General features: G+C 44.0%; 1 protein-coding gene across 2 annotated transcripts in view; it reads left to right on the top strand.

The window, feature by feature from the left end:
• Positions 1–272: 272 nt before the first annotated feature.
• The window catches only part of ascc3 (activating signal cointegrator 1 complex subunit 3), a 285,207-nt gene continuing 266,825 nt past the window's right edge, over positions 273–18,654 (top strand). Inside the window, exons 1-3 of one of the 2 annotated variants that reach the window (XM_057340397.1) lie at positions 273–377; positions 1,166–1,290; positions 11,568–11,718. In XM_057340397.1, coding sequence (XP_057196380.1) covers positions 1,201–1,290; positions 11,568–11,718 — 241 coding nt within the window. In that variant the 5' untranslated portion in view covers positions 273–377; positions 1,166–1,200. Of the gene's footprint in view, positions 378–1,165; positions 1,291–11,567; positions 11,719–18,654 lie in introns of those variants that run through there. The other variant, XM_057340398.1, reaches the window with a different exon arrangement.

The following is an 18,654-nucleotide window of genomic DNA, read 5'->3' on the forward strand; positions in this document are numbered from 1 at the left end:
CTATCTATCTATCTATCAAGTTTATTTTACTTATATTATATGTTTATTTTTAACCACTAGCTTTTACATTAATTAATATTTTTGATATGAATAGCATTTGTTAACTGTGCCTTAAACGAATCGCTCTCGTCAGTTTATTTGGGATTGATTTATATAGTCTATTTCCGCGTTTGTCTTCCTGTTGGATATTGTAGTCCAGAGTGTGTCCATGTACCGTTGACAGTAAGAGCGTAGCAACATTACAAAACTACTATACCCACAATGCACTGCGTGCTGAACTCTAGCGTGTGTGCAGACGCGGTTATGACGGGACTGAAAGTGAGACGGAGCCCAGTTTCTTTCAGTCTGTTCATCTCTAAACCTTTTTTCTGCCAGTGGTCAGTCATTATTTATATTTATCGACATTAACGTTGATTTCTGTGGGCATTTTAAACACACGGAAATGAGTGTTGTTAGCTGTGTTATGAGCCATTAGATGAATGAAGTGTTTTTAACAGCAACTCTTATTTAACGTTAAATTACATGTGTATAACATGAAACCTGTGGTTTTGTTATAATAGTGTTATATTTGCACAACATTGAACCACGTCTAACGTGTCACGTCATTTTAGTTAACGTTGTATCGGCATCCTTATTCTCACGGTATTTATGTATTTATACTTATAAATAATTGCACATTTAGATGTATGATGTGCATTTGATAGCAACGTTAACAAAGGGTTGTTTTTGAAAGATGACAACACAAATGCATTAGTTTTGATAAAACCAGCACACATGCATTAGTTTTGATAAAACCATCTATAGTCTCCTTATCTGTGTTTGGGTAGTTGACAAATATACCGTACAGTAGCCTACATGTGTTCTAAAACTGTAAATATATTATTTTATATTAATGATGTACTAGTACTAATTCAAGTTGAAATCCAACATACACAAGGTTAATTGTATCAATAAAGCCCAAAATGAGTATGATTTTGTCTTTCAGTTTATTTTACTTGCAATGTAGAAGCTCTGTTTCAGCTCTCTTGTTTGTGTGTCACAGGTTTTAATAAGTATGGATGGATGATGCATATGATATGTGCCATATAACATGTACCAAACGTTGCTACTTCACACAAGCAACTTTGAATATTATTTACATGTATCATCTTTTCTGCATGAACAGATCTTGTCCTCTGGCAACTATAAGTGTGGCCAGTCATGTCTCCTCCTTGTCTCACAGGAGCCCTGCGCTCCTTCTCTACCGTCAGCAAACAGGAGGATTTCACACAAGATGTCTATGATTTAAAGGTAAGACTAAAAGACTCTTTTACATGTTGTTTCAAGCCACTAATACACAACGTGTCAATCGCTAAACAAATTGGAGTAATTCGGATTGCTTTAATGATTTTAATGATGCATGTATGTTATTTTTGGAGCATTGCCACTGTGGCTTCCAAGATGACCACATTTGAACCTAAAATTATTTGCTTATGTTCAACTGAAGAAAGGAAGTCAAATCCTAATTTAACCAAGGCCTAGTTCTGTTTTAAACTAATCCCTGTCTGGGAAACCGCCCCAAAAAAGTGGTGGCAAATTGAGGATAAGTATGCTGTCACTTTTCTTACACCATCTACACCGGATGCGACAAAAGACAATAGAACGCCTTAGAACCCATTATTAAACCCATTAAGAACAATCCGTGTGTCGTGCCGGTCGTGTCCAGTGTAGACACGGTGTCAGAGATTGATTTTCATTGGTGTTTGTTTGTAAGATTTTTGCTCATTTTATTTCCGAAGACCAGATTATCATAGACATTGGGGGTGTTTCTATGAAGGAAACATCTAACAACCACCCATAACATCCTACAAACACACTGTACATGCAAAATAATGACTGCGTCCGAAATCGTATAATGTGACAGTACGTATTGAATTTGAATAAGTACCTACCTATCGACCGATAAAACAGTACGTTCTATGTAGTATGAGTGGGAGTTAGGGATGGTCGATATTACATCGTTTGCGATAACCGGTAGAAATTCTCCCCATGATAGGAATTAGTCTTCCCACGATATAAACAATAAATCTTAGTTGATGGCGTATTTCTTTGTGAGACCCGTTCACAGCTTATATGCAGAGTGAAAATGGGTATAGCGAAGGGGCGGATATGAAGCTGAGAAAGAGTTTGCACTAAAAGAGGAGCTCTATCTCTCGTGAAGGATGGCACTGTAGATGCATCCGAGTTAATGTTTAGTGTCACTTTTATTGTATTTAATTTGTTTGTTAAGTATTTGTTGATGGTCATAATACATTAAAACACCACAACATTTAGTTTGACTAAAAGTCTTTATTTAAACATTCGTTAGATGTTATGCGTGCGTGCGCGCGCATTTCACAAATTGTTTAATATGATTTCTTACCTGTTATATACAGGATGCTTCAATGGAGCGTCCCATGCGCAGCTCGCGCCCACATGTGTTTTCATAGTGACACAGCGCGCACCACACCGCTACCTGTTTACATCCAGTAAATTAGATTTCTTTGTTTAATTAGATTTCTTTTATCTGCATTTTTCTGTTCTTTTTCTGTAGCGCGAGTCATAGACAGATACAGTATATGTTTGTGTGAGAAGAGAATAGGGGTGGGGAAAAAAATTGATATGGCGATTTATCGCGACATTTCAGCCCGCGAGACGTTATCGATACTCTGGCACAAAGTATCGATTTTTTTTCAAATACAAAAGATCTTGATCATACCTACACTGTGCTTACCAGAACGGCAGTACCCACATATTTCTTGTGGTGACGCTCCCAGATTATGGATGGTCAGATGAGCGGAAATTGTAATTCACAGCGGAGAAGAAATATGAGCATAATGGCGGACCAACAACAAATTAGAGATGCGCCAGCGTCTTTTAAATCAAAAGTTTGGGCGCAGTTTGGATTTCGTAGGGAATGTAAATAAGTAGGCGTGGTTAACTCGGCACTCTGCAAATTGGGAATACTCTTTTGACCTTCTTTCAGTCTGTAGTTTCGTGATTTGCTCCAGTCCGGCGCTTTCTCTCTCACCCACAGTGCTTGTGCAGGGGTGCAGGTATCTGCGCGTGCATATTAAAAAAGCTCATTCTCACATATTTCAGAAGTCAGATTGTTTTGTAAAGCTTTAATAGTTTTTATAAAGTTCAACTTTAGGCAAGCCGAGGCGAAACTTGCGTTGAAATGCGCGATGATCCTCATAGCGTGAGCGCTTTGACGTGACGCGCCGCAAACCCCCGTTTTGGGAGACGCGTGTGGAGTCACCAGAGACTCACAGTCCAAAGAAAAGCGCAAGAATAAACAAACCTAAAGACAGAGAGTCGCAACACACTAAAAATGCTCATCTAATAGATCCTTTTTTCCCTTCATTTACAGATGTCGTGATGTATTGTTATAGAATTGCCAAGCGATATATCGATTATCGCAGAATCGGCGCATTGTGATATTATCGGTATTGTGAGCCCTGTATCGCGTATCGAATCGTATCAGGAGGTACCCTGCGATTCCCACCCCTAGAAGAGAAGGTTCACACAGTTCAGGAGAGAGTAATTGACAGCGTGATGCGATCGTTTCCACCCACAATAGGCTATATACAGTTTAGGTATGACATTATGTGTTCATCGAGTTTCAGTTAGGCTAATTTAATTATTTCTTTACTACAACCTTTTGAAGTCGAATGTCACCATTCTATTTTATAATTACAAAAATACTGTTGGTATATTTTAGGAACCTGTTTGTTTTGGGGTACGTTTTACTTTTTGATTTATGTTTGTGTTTCTGAGGCTCTAGACTACATGCAGCTACTATCACTTGTAAAACAGCGGTGGATTGTGTTATTGTTATATCGTCATTTGTATAGTTATCGCAACAAATACCAGAAAATACCGTGATAGAGTTTTAGGGCCATATCGCCCATCCCTAGTGGGAGTAGTATGAATAGATTTCTGACATACTGCATCCGCCATGTTTTATGTATGTATACTCTTTGACCTATGACGTACACAAAAACCTGTACGTAGGTGCTGATAAAATCATAATTTAGTAACGAGAAGTTTATTTATTGGCACTTACATTAAAAACGGATATCCGCCTTAAAGTTTCCCGCTATTTTTATTTAATTTACTTTTGAAATTTGACCGTTGCTCTGCTTCCGTGGCATCATGGGATATAGGAGTGTACATCCGATCCACACTCACGAATCTCGGCTTAAGCAGTAGACCATCCGGGTATTTCTCACATACTGTCACGCTAATAAAGCAGGCTGTCCTAATCAACGTACAAAATGAAAATAGACACTTGACTCTACATATGGTTATCAAATTTTTTTTATTTATTTCACTTGGTCTTGTTTAGAAAATGAAGCATACACTCACGTTAAGGAAATGCGCACTCAGACTCAGCCGGCACGCACACACATAACACTGCGCTGAACATTTAAGTTTGTTGAGGTGCTTTGTGTTTTCTGTCCACCAACGAATAAAATCATCTCATGAAGTCCCGAAACAAAGTTATTATCGACAGATTAGAGCAGTCGATGGCAAGAGGTGAGTGAGGCCGTCAGGGTGCAGTTTGAAGCTGTGAACTGCGCAGCAGTTGTGTAAAATTTCAACAAAATGTTGAAATTGAGAGGTTTGGACTTTTTTGTTCACTGAAATAAATGTTTTTTATTACACAGAGAGTAAATTACCGAAAAAGGTACCGTTTGGTACCGGCACCGAATTCCAGGTACCGTATTGGTACCGGTACCGGCTAAAAAGTGAACGGTACCCAACCGTTATAGAGCTTAGCTAAACCATCCCTTAACTTTTAATGATATAGTGCTCTCCAGTCTTTGAAAATGTTGTGATATATGTGTAAAGGAGCACTCGGGTCATTAAGGACTTAGTGCTGTGTTATGGTGATAATATCAGCTCTAAGAGATATATATCGCTCTAATTAATAGCCAAAACAGCATTTGTCTTTCTGCAATCTGATGTCCTTTCCTCTGTACTTCATTTAATTTTGTTCATCCGACCTTGAGAATCATAATGTATTATATGAGCTGTCTTCTGTTGTGGAGGATTCTGAGGAAGCAGGTCAGACCTTGGCTCAGTGGGAATCTTTTCCTTGCATCTAAACTTAAATATCTTTACTGGCACAGCTGTTCAGCTTTATATGAGTGCATACTTCATAATGCTGAGTTGTAGAGGGCACTGAAGTGCTGATACAATGACATGGTGTTAATTTACTTACTGCCCTAGTGACGTGACCTATTAAGCACAAACTGAGGAGCTCATTTATATAACGCTTATACAACTTCATCCTTCAAATATGTGCAGTTGAACGTATATTAATAATATAATTTCAGATTGTCTTACATAAGGCTGGCTGGGTGACATACTGTAGGTAAAACTGTTATATCTCTAATATGGTGTATCCTTTTGATGATATTTAGTATTTATTCACTTAAAAGTGAACCATATTTCCAACTAGTGGAACTATTGTTTAACTCACAGCCATTGTTGTTGAGCATTGATTGAAAAATGTGCATTTAAACACTAGTTACGTAATTCACGTTTTAGATGGGTTCCAAGGTTATGGTTTACTTAAAAAAAAAAAACTAGAGAAAAATTATTTTACTTAGAACATAGCAGTAATCTATTATTACATAATTTCTTACAAAAAACAATGCTTGAAAAATGTCATGCAGAGAATTATAAATGAATAAATAGATTTGAGTTTTGAATTAGTTATTTGAAACAGATTGGTAAATCACAACTTACCAACTCTGTGTAAACAGATCTACTCTGTGTAAATCAGCCCACCAGTCTTACAGATGTCATGGGTGCAGTTTAAGGTAGCAACAGCCTGCATGGAAAGTACTAAATGCCAGTAAATCCAAGATGGCGCAACGGATGGTTGCCTTGGTGTGGAGCTCTCCAGTTGTTTTACTGTTTTTGTTAGTTTGTCCTGTTTTATATTTATCTAATACAATCAGTTTCACCAGGGATGAACTGCTGAACATTCGGCAGTACAAACCACACAATTTTCTACCAGTTTTTGACTATTCTGATGTTTTACTAGACATTGTAGTTGGCGGAGCAGCGGCTCAGTTCAAACACTTTAAGACGCGCAAATGTGGGAAGCGAGCCGGCGCGCTCTTTAAGCTCTGACAGCGCGGCTTTAGAACTGCGCTGCCAAGCATCGGTGGGATGGGGTGTTAGGCATCTACTCTCGAGGGTCTGAAACGTCTTTGGTCCAGCACCTGGATTCGTTTGACCAAACAGAATCAAGATAACGGCTAACAGCGTCGTCTTTTTTGGTCCTTGGGCCAACCAGACTCAGCATCGTCTTTGTTTGGTCCTTGGGCCAACCAGAATCAAGATAACTGCATCGTCTTTTTTAGGTCCTTGGGCCAACCAGAATCGCACGCTCTAAATGTCATGTTTGTGGCCGTGAGAAGCATTGCTGAAAGTAGGGCTGGGCGTTTTGATGGAATGTTCAGTTACCGCGGAATAAAATGTCATCCATATGAGATTGTTCTATTCCGTGTATTCCGTGGAATGTAAATAAGTAGGCGTGGTTAACTCGGCACTCTACAAATTGGGCGTTATTCTGAAAAAACAAGTGAATTAATCCACCCATAACAAATTAACGTATCAAATATTCTTTTGACCTTCTTGCAGTCTGTAGTTTTGTGATCGCTCCAGTCCGGCGCTTTCTATCTCACCCGCAGTGCTCGTGCAGGGATAAAAAAGCTCATTCTCAGATTGCTTTGTGAAGCTGCTAATAGTTTTAAAATTGTTTAACTTCAGGCGAGCCAAGGTGAAACTTGCTCTCCGCGTGAGCGCTTTGATGTGACGTGCAGCTTTCCCCCATTTTGGGAGACACGTGTGGAGTCACCAGAGACTCGCAGTGCAAAGACAATTGCCAGAATAAACAAACCTAGAGACAAAGAGTCGCAACACACTAAAAATGCTCATCTAATAGAGAGTGAAGGGCGATAAAGACCTACAGTACAGACCCCATGAACACCAGTTACCTGTCATATACTGTACTCTTATTGTTTGTGCATATATTCATACTTCATTGTTATACATGTTGTCTAACTTCCTACTGTATACAAATGATATAGCCAGAAGATAAATATAAATAAATAATAAATCTCATTATCAGAACTTAATCTGATATCTTCAGTACATTTTCATAACTTGCCTACATTTTAACTATGGTGAGCATTTAAATGAACTGTAATAAATAAAACAAGGAAATCAATCTAAGAAAAATGAGGTATAATATATAGAATTATAATGGGAGATTTTTACTGTGAAATATATTGTTACCGTGAAATAAAATGACTCATTCCGTAAAATACATTTTTGGCCATTCCGCCCACCTCTAGCTGAAAGGGATGAACGCAAAATGTCTGTCTGAGAGAAAATGGCGTTGATATTTATTAAACGGCTACTGTATGTTGTGAGAGACAGTTGCCAGTCTCCCTTTCGAATTTCCACTTCTAGAGCTCTGCCCTTCTAAATGAGCAAGGCACTTGGGTGCGATTGATATTCGTCTGAAGTTTCAGTCACAGAAGCTGTTGTTTACAGTTGTAGGGTATGGTCGGATCAAAGTTTACCATCTGTGATCGTAAAACACAGTAACCTCTCAGCAGGACTACGACCAGGCACCAACAAGTCTGGCCAAATGTCCTATTCTCAACACCTTCATCACTGACCAGGACAGATTCGGACACTCTCCCCTAGACTTCAAAGGAGGTTCTTGGGGGAGGACAGGACTGTTCACCAAAGTGAGAAAAGCCATGTGGCCCCCAGGGACTGAGAGCCTCAAATTCTTCCAAAAGAATGTCTCTTTCTCTTTCCTTAGCCACAAAAGACTGGTTTAAAGTGTATACACATGAATCTCCACATTGTATGCTTGTCCCTATGTTATTCTCCTTCACCTATAACCTCAAAGGCGTATGTGCTTAGTGGTATTCTGTGTATATTTACATTCTTGTCCAAACTACAGGTCAATGTAATTGTAACCCCTTCATGTTTCATATCTACGTGTTTCCCTTTTCATGTCTTAGAATATGGTGTATAGCACAGTAATGTATTTTATACCATACTCATTTATTCTATTCTAAGTCTATTCCTGCTCCAAACTCCCAGGCGACTAAATGCAAATGAGTTAGTGTGCCGGACAAAGAAACATGTTTTCGCGCCCAAAACTGTCTCATCACATTGGATCGCCCACCTTGGAGGGGCGTGACGCCCTCTGTGTTAAAACATCTGAACACGCAGGAAAGCTCGCTCTTTTGTGTATGTTCGTTCGCTTGTGTGCGTTCGCACTCGTGCGCGTTCGCTCGCTGGTATTCTTTCAACCTCTCGAGACCTGCCTCTCCTCAGAGACAGTTTCTTCCGGCAGTTAAGTTCAGCTAAATCCGACGGACTCACGGCCTGCTCTGAACACATCAGGACGCTGTAGTGATAGCTGCCCACTGCTCCGGGGGTACGTGTGTTCACTACTCTCTGGATGGGTTAAATGCAGAGGTCCCATTTCGTTGCCTTGTACTTGTACATGTGCAATGACAATAAATTGAATCTAAATCTAAATCTAAAAAAATCAGTTGCGTATAGGCTTTGCCCCTTTTAAATAAGGAGATTTGTCCTTGATGGTTCGTGCAGATGTGAATAGCTGATTTAATACTGCCATTTTCTTTGCTTTATCTATTTCTTTCATTCTCTACTGTTTTACGTTTTTATGTTTGTTTGTTAATGTTTGGTTTGTGTTAGTTAGTTGATTTTGGTTCCCCGTAGTGTAGATAAATAAACCGCATGTGTATCCACGCTCTAATTGTTTCTGTGTTTATTTATCACATATCAACGTCACTTAAACTGCTTGATTTCATTAAGATTTCTGAAGTGGTACTGTACTACAGTAAGAATATTGTTTTTCCAGGCCAGGGGAGTAATATTTCTTAGAGTTGATATACGATCTGCTGATCACTCGGTGGACGAGTGTATTTAGTTTTTCACTGTTATTAGCTCTGCTGCATCAGGTAAAGTGTATAAAATAATTAATGGTTAATCACCATTAATTATTTGTAGGTTACTGTGTTTAAATTCATAGTTTCTCCGAAATACACTACACAGTTGATATTTAAGAATTATTTTAGAGAACGATCAATTCACTTCATAATACATTAAAAGCGCAGTTCTTAATTAACAGCGGCCACTAGTGTTGTATTATAGTTTTGCCACGAATCGCTCAGTCCAAACACGACGGTGGCCACCACAGTACAAAAAAATGTTGTTCTCATGTTGACGCAGGGAAGAGATTTTGCGGGCATTAGAAAGACTGTAGAAAGAGCTATGACTTATGTATTACATAAAATAAAAGGTTTGTGGATTTTAAGTTTAAAAATAAGGATAAAAGTCAGGCAGGAGCTAGGACCTGCGTTAATATTATAAAGACTTTACAGCAGAGACACCTTAGGACTAAGGCTTTTAGCAGAGATACTCACAGATATCTATGGAGATACTCTCCAGCAGAGAGAGACGTTGGAGAGAAAGATTGTCTAAAAATCACACCCGAGGAGGTTGCTTTGATTCGGATCAGTACGTGAGTAACATACTAACATTCCAAGATATGTTGTTGTTGTAATATTAGCTGTGTGACGGAGCAGTTTTGAGCGTCATTGTTTATCTGGAACCGCTTTAATATTGTGTCACGACTTGCGTGGTGGAAGAACCCAAGCGCAGGAAGGCAGAGGTGAAGGGGTTAACAAAACAAGACTTTAATAATGAAAACAAAAACCCTCGATGGGGGAAAAACACAATAACCAAAAAGCTTCTAAAAAAAAAGACAAAGAAAAACTTCCCACTATGGGGCAAAACAGAAACTAAGGCTAAAGAATAAACCAAACTTACAGACAGGGCAAGAACTTAGGGAACAGGTAGACAAAACGCATGAAACACGGCACAAGGTACAAGGTTCCCTAACACAGTACATACTCAGAACAATCCACAAGCACAGGACAAAGAAACAAGAGGGCATTTTAAAGGCAAGACAAACGAGGGATAATGACACAGGGCAGGTGAGGGTAATGGAACACGGCCGGGAAGTAATACGGGAAACGAGAGGGCGGGGCCAATGACAAGACACTGGAGAGAACGCCATTGTCAACAGGACAATAATATGTTTCTCTCTACACATAACCAAAGACCTTGTCATGGCTCTGCCTCAGGACCAGGAAATCCAAGACTAAAAGAAGCAGAACCATGACATATTGTACTCGTCCAGATACTGGAGAGAGAGAGCGAGAGCGCGTTGGAGCTGAAACTGGAGAGCGAGCGAGAGTGCGTTTTATTCTTTTACTCAATGATGAATAAACTTTCAATTAATCCACAGGTCACATGCGTTCCGCACCGGAGAGCACGATCCGTATGGATCACGGATCATCCTGCGATCCGTTTCACCACGACACCGCAGCGGAGAGGAAGAGAAAACGCGCGTTGTAGAGTTGTTTGTCCGTTTAGGGCTGCTGTACAAAACATGGCGGCGAATTCAATGTATGTAGGCCCGCTCTGTATGTAGATATAAATAGCTTATTCTAAGGTATTGCAAACTTAATGGTTCATTACGTACAGCCTTTATACACCTCTGAAGAAATAGTTTTGTATATTATATTGTATTTCTGTCAGTAGATCCTCCTAAAAATGCCGTATTGTTCTGTATTGCTTGTATCTGCTTTTTGACTTTTCTTTTTTATGAAAGCTCTTAATAACTATTTTTTGAGCTCTTATAACTCGCATCAGGTCCTGCACTTTATCTCTCTTAACCCTTTAGAGCCTGAAGGGACAATATGTTTTTTTCACACATTTTGTTCTTTTGACAGTCAAATTCTAACACAATGTCCTATCATCATGTGCAAGGTATCGTTTTTTTTTCGGAAAACAACTGTCTTTCAATAAAATAAGGGTTTTCACCATTACTGTGTGTTGTGAGTTTGTAAATAGAATTTAAATAGACAAAAATAAAAAAACGGAAATACGTTTTTACTGACATTCTCAAAAAAAATTGTTTCAGACATTCTCAAAAAACTAATGAACGAAAGATTCTAGCACTTCAGACATGAAGAATATACTGTAGTAAATGCAAAAAAGTATTTCTAGTGTCACTCATGTACATAGTTTTCATTCAGGAGCCTTTCGTGACACCAGTTCCCCAGGCGTTTTTTGCACTTTTCACTCCATTCACACAAATACACATGCTTCACGCACACACACACGCACGTACACAAACACACTCAGATATACACGTTATTATTTCTCTCAAGCAGCACAACAAACTACTGTATAGGATATTTACTGACAAAGTATGTTTGTGTTCATATTTCCAAACAATAAATTTAATTGTTTACATTCTAAAACAATATACAAAATACACACACACATATATATATATATATATATATATATATACCTTGGAAAAGATATTTGGAAGATGAAGAAATTACATTTTTATTTAAATGTTTTATTTATTTTTGTTATTTTTGCATATTTTTTTGTAGAGCAAGCGGCTAAAACGACAGGAAATATTTTCCCGAGAAGGTCTGACATGGCAGAAGATCGTTCATTTCTTAACCCAGCACCTGGAGAAGAGAGATCAGCCAATGGCCACGCAGGAACTGAAGAATATCCTTCAAGCTGCCAAACAGATTGGTAATATATATTTATTTTCTTAGTGTGCAGTTAATTTATGCTGTGGTATATAACTTTATTTTAAGAATATCTTTGAGTTTCTGCTGCAGATTTACAGACAAATGCTTCCAGTGTAGACAGCTTTGCTTATTCATTGCAAGAGTCATTGCAGTTTTGTTTTGGTGACCTGTGCTTTTACAGTGTTGGTTGTTTATGATGAGCATTAAAATAGAGGAAATGTTTTGCCCAGAAAACAACACTTTATTTTGTGTTGCTTGTCCTTTGAAACATTAATGTACAGTAAATATATAACTGGCCAAAATTTGGGTTAGAAAACATCTTGGTTACGGATGTAACCTCAGTTCCCTGATGGAGGGAACGAGATGTTGTGTCGAACCGACAGATTGGGGTTTGTCTTGAGAACCTATCATCTTCTGAGTATTTAGAAAAGGCCAATGAAAATTGGCGAATGAAATTTGCATGCCGGACTCCTCCCCGGATGTCCGGGTATAAGAGGGAAGCCGGCGTGCTCATTCATTCACCTTTTGGTCTGTGGGGCGTGTGACGCCTCCCCCCCGACCGCTGGGGTGGGCGGCCAGCGTTGTGGCATAAAGGACACAACGTCTCGTTCCCTCCATCAGGGAACTGAGGTTACATCCGTAACCAAGACGTTCCCTTTCTGTCGGTCTCTCGACGTTGTGTCGAACCGACAGATTGAGCCAGTGCCCATGAGGAGTGTGCCTCACTCCCAACGGGCAGGGGCGATTTTGAGATCGGTATGCCATAACGACGGCATCCACGATCCAGTGCGCCAGCCTCTGTTTGGAGACAGCCCTCCCTTCTGCTGACCTCCAAAACAGACAAAGGTGGTCTCCTTCTCGCGCCTCTTAGGAACCTAATGACCAGGTTGTGCTGTCCCAGAGGCTTCCCAGCAACTGGGTCGAGATGAGCGGCCGTAGCGGCTACATACACTCCCAGTGTGGAGGGGGGAGAGGTTACTCCCCAGTCTCTTTTGAGGAAGGGACAGCCCGTTCCCGATCGAGCAACTCCGCGGGTCTTCTCGCCGAGAAGAGCACCAGGACGAGAAGAGGCACCACTTATGGGCGTATAGCCGCCTAGTGGCCGAGGCCCTAGCCTGAGTGATGTCCCAACCAGTCAGGGGGTGGGCCACTCAGGATCTCCTCGTCCCGTCCAGACATGGAGGTTCCAGGGTTCTGCCTGGGATGCCGTAACGTGCCCCTTCCCCTGAGAAAGCATGTCCTTCGCCAGGGGGAGCGGCCAGGGGGGAGTTGTTGTCAAGAGCCTTAGCTCCGAGAACCAAGTCCTGGTTAGGCCAATGGGGCGTAACTAGTACCACTTGATGCTCCTCTTCCCTGGCCTTGCACAAGACCTGTGCAATGAGGCTCACTGGGGGGAAGGCGTACTTCCACTTGTCCCGCGGCCAGCTGTGCGCAAGGGCATCCGTGCTGAGGGGTGCCTCGGACAGGGAGTACCAAAGCGGACAATGGGTGGAGTCCAGGGAGGCAAACAGGTCCACCTGTGCCTGGCTGAACTGCTCCCAAATGAGCCAGACTGCGCAGGGATGGAGTCGCTACTGTCCGCGAGGCGTCGACTGACGAGAGAGCGCATCGGCTGTCTGGTTCAGGACGCCTGGGATGTGTGTGGCTCGCAGGGAACTGATCACCTGCTGACTCCAGAGGAGGAGGCGCCAGGCGAGTCGTGTTAGCTGCCGTGAGCGAATGCCACCCTGACGATTGATATACGCCACGGAAGCTGTGCTGTCCGGACCAGCACGTGCTTGTCCTGCACGAGAGATGGTAGCCTCCTCAGTGCAAGTAGCACAGCCAACAACTCTAGGTAGTTGAAATTCCAACGCAGGCGGGGGCCCGTCCACCGCCCCGACACTGCGTGCCCGTTGCACACGGCACCCCAACCCTGCAGGGAGGCATCCCTAAGGGGACCCTTGTCCGCAGAAAGTCATGGGAGACCAGGGGGTTAGGGTGCGTTCGGCAGAAAAGCGTGATGACCATACGCCTGTTGCCTGTGTGCCACGCTCTCCAAGGAACCTGACTCTGTAGCCAGTGTTGGAGCGGTCGCATGTGCATCGACCCGAGGGGGGCCACCCCCGCCGGGGATGCCATGTATCCCAGGAGCCTCTGAAATAGTTTCAGGGGGACCGCTGACTGCCCGAAAGCTTCAGGCAGTTCAACACTGACTGGGCGCACTCTGTAGTCAGTCGCGCTGTCATGGGGACAGAGTCGAGTTCCATACCGAGAAAGAGGATGCTCTGCACCGAGGAGAGCTTGCTCTTTTCTCAGTTGACCTGTAGCCCCAACCGATCTAGGTGCTGGAGCCCCAACCGATCTAGGTGCTGGAGCACCAGGTCCCCGTGTGTACCCAACAGATCTCGAGAGTGAGCCAGGATGAGCCAGTTGTCGAGATAGTTTAGTACCCGCACACCTCCTTCCCGGCTTCCACGACCTTAGACCCATGGAGACAGGGACAGACCGAAGGGGAGGACCTTGTACTGATATGCCCATCCCTCGAACGCGAATCGTAGGAACAACCAAAGTCGAGGGAGGATCGAGACATGAAAGTACGTGTTCTTCAGGTCGATTGCCATGAACCAGTCCTGACACCTGGCGGACGTCAGGATGCGCTTCTGCATGATCATCCTGAAAGGCAGCTTGTATATGTGCCTGTTCAGAACACACAGATCCAAGATAGGGCGCAACCCCCCGCCTTTCTTGGGGACAATGAAGTACGGGCTGTAAAACCTGTTGAACATCTCGGCTGGTGGGACGGGCTCGATCGCTTCCTTCGCCAGAAGGGTGGCGACCTCGGCCCGAAGTAAGGGAGCATCCTTGCCTCTGACTGAGGTATATAGGATGCCCTGAAACTTGAGTGGGCGTGTGGTGAACTGGATCGTGTACCCGAGACGGATTGTCTTCCCTAGCCAGACTGACAATCTGGGAAGCCGGAGCCAGGCTCCCAGAACTGTGACAGGGGGACTAAAGGTTCGATCTTCTTCATCGTCCCCCCGGGGGGTGGTTCGATGGCTAGCAGTACGGATTCCTTGCCGGGGGAGGACCCCCGGGGAGGAGATCGGCTCTGCTGTTTTTCCTGCCTGGCGACTGCACAGCTCAACGCACTGTCTGACTGAGAGTGCTGAGGGCTGGTGTTTATACTCGACATTGCGCTTTGCCGTGATGCAACGTCGAGTTGCCGTCCACCGTCGTGCTGAGGGTGGGAGCGGCTGTGATAGCCCAGGGAGAGAGGAAACTCTCTTTTTGACAGTAAGTGGGCACTAGCCCCCCGGAGGGGGCCAGCAGATGGTGAGACGGGGCAGGATCCGTCCCTATCCGATTTCCAAGCGATGTGGCAGGGGTCGGGCCCAATGGTAGCCTCGATCCCCCTGAGGTCTTCCCATGAGGGCCGCTTCTGCTTTCGCCGCGGCTGCTGATGGGGCGATGGTCTCCTCTTCGCTGTCTCTTCCAGGGGGGCCGCCTGAGTGGGGGACGCCAGAGCTGGAGGGCATCGAAGAGGACCAGGGCTGCTGGGAAGCAGATGGTGCACGGGACTCGACGGCCGAGGTGGCCGAGTCGCAGCACGGGAGAACTGCTTCTTTACTGTCGAGAACTGTCGTTCGGCAGTATCACCAACCAGCCCCCCCCCTTGCGAGACGGGTGCGTCGAGAAAGCGGACCTTCTCGGCGTTACTCATCTGCGCAAGGTTCGGCCAGAGGAGTTTCTCATGGACCACAAGTGTGGACATCGACCGACCCAAGGCCCGCGTGGTCACCTTGGTCGCCCGTAGAGCGAGGTCGGTGGCGGCGCGGAGTTCCTGCATAAGCGCTGGGTAGGTCTTACCCTCGTGGAGCTCTCTCAACGCCCTGGCCTGGCAGGAGCCATAGAGTGGAGAGAGGAGGCAGCTTGGTCCACCGCAATGTAAGCTCTCGACACCAGAGATGCCGAGACCCCACATGCTTTGGACGGGAGTCTAGGTCGAGCCCCCCCCCAGGTGGCCGCCGCTTACGGGCACGAGTGCGCCGGCACCACCTGGGGGACATCGACGTATCCTCTAGCTGTCTCAACCTCGAGGGAAGAGAGGGTGACAGAACTTTGTTTGACGTGAAACGTGCCGGAATGGGGGCGTTCCAGGTCTTACTAAGTTCCTCATGCACTTCCGGTAAACACGGCACTGGAGGCGGGCGCGAGCGCTGGGAGAGGCAGTGCGGGCACTGCAACCCAACACTCACGGCGGCCCGGGAAAGCATGGCTGACATTTCGACGTCCGCTTCTTCCTGAGCTCGACCCCCCGAGGGATGGAGCCCGAGGAATCGTCAGAGTCGGATGGCAGTACGTCACCCCCCGATGCTGGAAGAGACATCTCATCATCACGCATCGTGTCCGAATACGTGATTGAGGAATAAGGTTCCCACCGTCTCCTGGGGAACGGTCAGACGAGCGAGACGATGTGCGAATGGTCCGTGAGCCAGTGGCTGGTAATCACAGTAATCCTCATATCACCCTCGCTGCTTGCAGTAGCGGATGGCAGGGCCGTAGTCCTGCCGCCACAGAACGGGGAGCAAACGAGGTGGTGGCTGAGTCCCGTGGGAACACAGCCACCCGTGACGCAACGTCTGAATCGTCACCGCCCGCAGTGCGGGCAGGACGTATCCACAATGTCTGCCCCAGCGTACTGGAAGCAGGCATCGTGTCCGTCCCCCTCCTCGATGAGTGTGTTGCACCCATGAGAACAGCGGGACAAGCCACGCTGGAGAAATTTAGCTCTTCAAATTTAGCTCTGAATCGTCACCGCCCGCAGTGCGGGCAGGACGTATCCACAATGTCTGCCCCAGCGTACTGGAAGCAGGCATCGTGTCCGTCCCCCTCCTCGATGAGTGTGTTGCACCCATGAGAACAGCGGGACAAGCCACGCTGGAGAAATTTAGAACTGCCGAGACGCCCAGGGGAGAGTCACTGCAGGAAGGGACTGTCCGCTGCACCACGTCGTAGATTCCAGCAGAAAAATGATCACCAAAGATCGTAGAGAAGCTCATCAGATGCGTAGGCTCTGAAGAACAAAAGGTGAATGAATGAGAACGCCGGCTTCCCTCTTATACCCGGACATCCGGGGAGGAGTCCGGCATGCAAATTTCATTCACCTATTTTCATTGGCCTTTTCTAAATACTCAGAAGATGATAGGTTCTCAAGACAAACCCCAATCTGTCGGTTCGACACAACGTCGAGAGACCGACAGAAAGGGAAAAGCTAATTTTGAGAACTACATACAGTGAATAATTTGTGAATAAATAAACTTATGGTGGCCCTCCTTAAACCTTAATTGATCTGAAGGTATTTTGAATACTTTGTAAATAAATTATGTTTCATCTTATTTGAAAAAGTTGCTTTTGACAAAACTACATGTTTCAGACTGTTTGTGCGTCTCTCGCTCTTTCTCTCTGTCTCTCTCTTTCTGCCCCATTGAAGTGAGTGTGGGTGTGCATTGCATTTTTATATACAGTATCTCTGAATTTGGACCACTGTTTAAAGTTGTTTTAGATCTAAAGTGCTCGATCGACATGCAAGACGCCATATTGCTTCTCCAACTGTCTACTCATGTTATCAAAGGACTGCATGCCTCTGGAGCATAGTTTTAATTCGGGGCTTTGACAAGTAAGACGCTCTATCTATACCTCACGCGACAAAAGACTATAGAAACCATTAGGAACAAGGTGTATGCATGCCGCATCCCGACTGGTTGGGCAGATATATAATCATAGTTCAATGAATTCTGTGATTAAATTGACAAATTATTATTTAAAGATAATACACATAAGAAGTATTTAATTTTTTAATTGTCAGCTACATGTTTTTGGAGGGGCCCAAGAAAAATCTGAGGGGAAATGCCCCCCCAGATCCGGCCCTGGGTATAGTCTTTTGTCCATTGCCCCCTCGTGTGTAGTAAAGACAGGCTGTGTGAGGAAGACTTACTTGCACAGTATTATAGAAAATTAATGATCCAAAGCATCGCATCATGATATCGAATCATTGACATGTTAGTCGTAATCAAATTGAATTATGAGACCAGTGATGATTCACACCCCTAATATGAAGCTAACGGTAAAAATTTAATTGTCAGTGTATTTTGTGAAAGAGCTAAAGAGGACATTTACTCTTTACATGTACTGTTGTTAAATTCATAATATGAGAGCAGCACATTCCTCCATCAGTTGAACACAGCAGCCATTATGGAGACAGACTGCCCTCAATGTGAGCGCATGAATCTCTGGATGCTCTTCTCTAAGAGGATGCTCAATTCTGCCTTCCTATTGCCTCTCAACTGAGGCAGTAGCAGCCAGGCTGTCTCCTGGTCCTCTGCTGTGTTGCAGCAACATATCCTAAAAAATACCACACTTAAAAGCTTGTCTTTTTCAAGATGTCATCTTAAGTGCGAGTAGCACATTCCGCCTTTAGACTGGATTCAGAGCTGCGGCATCAGTTTCAGTTCAGAACCACGCCTACGCCTCGACAGGGATATACAGTCTGAATGCACTACATTTTCTGAGATTTTAACAGAGATATTTTTATTGCACATCTTAGAAGGCAAACTTAAAGATTGGGTATCATGCTATGTCATGCATTCTGACTTCTTTAAACTGTTTAACGTGCTGGCTTCTCATGCTTAACATGGTCAGCTTGTTAGCGAGTTGGACGTATGAGTATTTCTTTACTTGATACACTCCCCCAGCACTCCAACTTGTTTCGGAAAGTTTTAGTCAAACTAGGTCATATGTCTGTGTTTTGTTGGCAATCGGTGTGTACGTGCATAATGTACAAAACACGACAGGATTAATGTGATGATGTGTTGCTTGCTCTGCTGTAGTTCCATCCCACTCTCCACCTCTAGCTGCTCGCGTTTTTCCGGAAATAATCATACAGCTGTATCTGTAA

This window comes from Triplophysa rosa, linkage group LG8 (assembly GCF_024868665.1).
Source record: "Triplophysa rosa linkage group LG8, Trosa_1v2, whole genome shotgun sequence".
In the NCBI taxonomy this organism is placed as follows: domain Eukaryota; kingdom Metazoa; phylum Chordata; class Actinopteri; order Cypriniformes; family Nemacheilidae; genus Triplophysa; species Triplophysa rosa.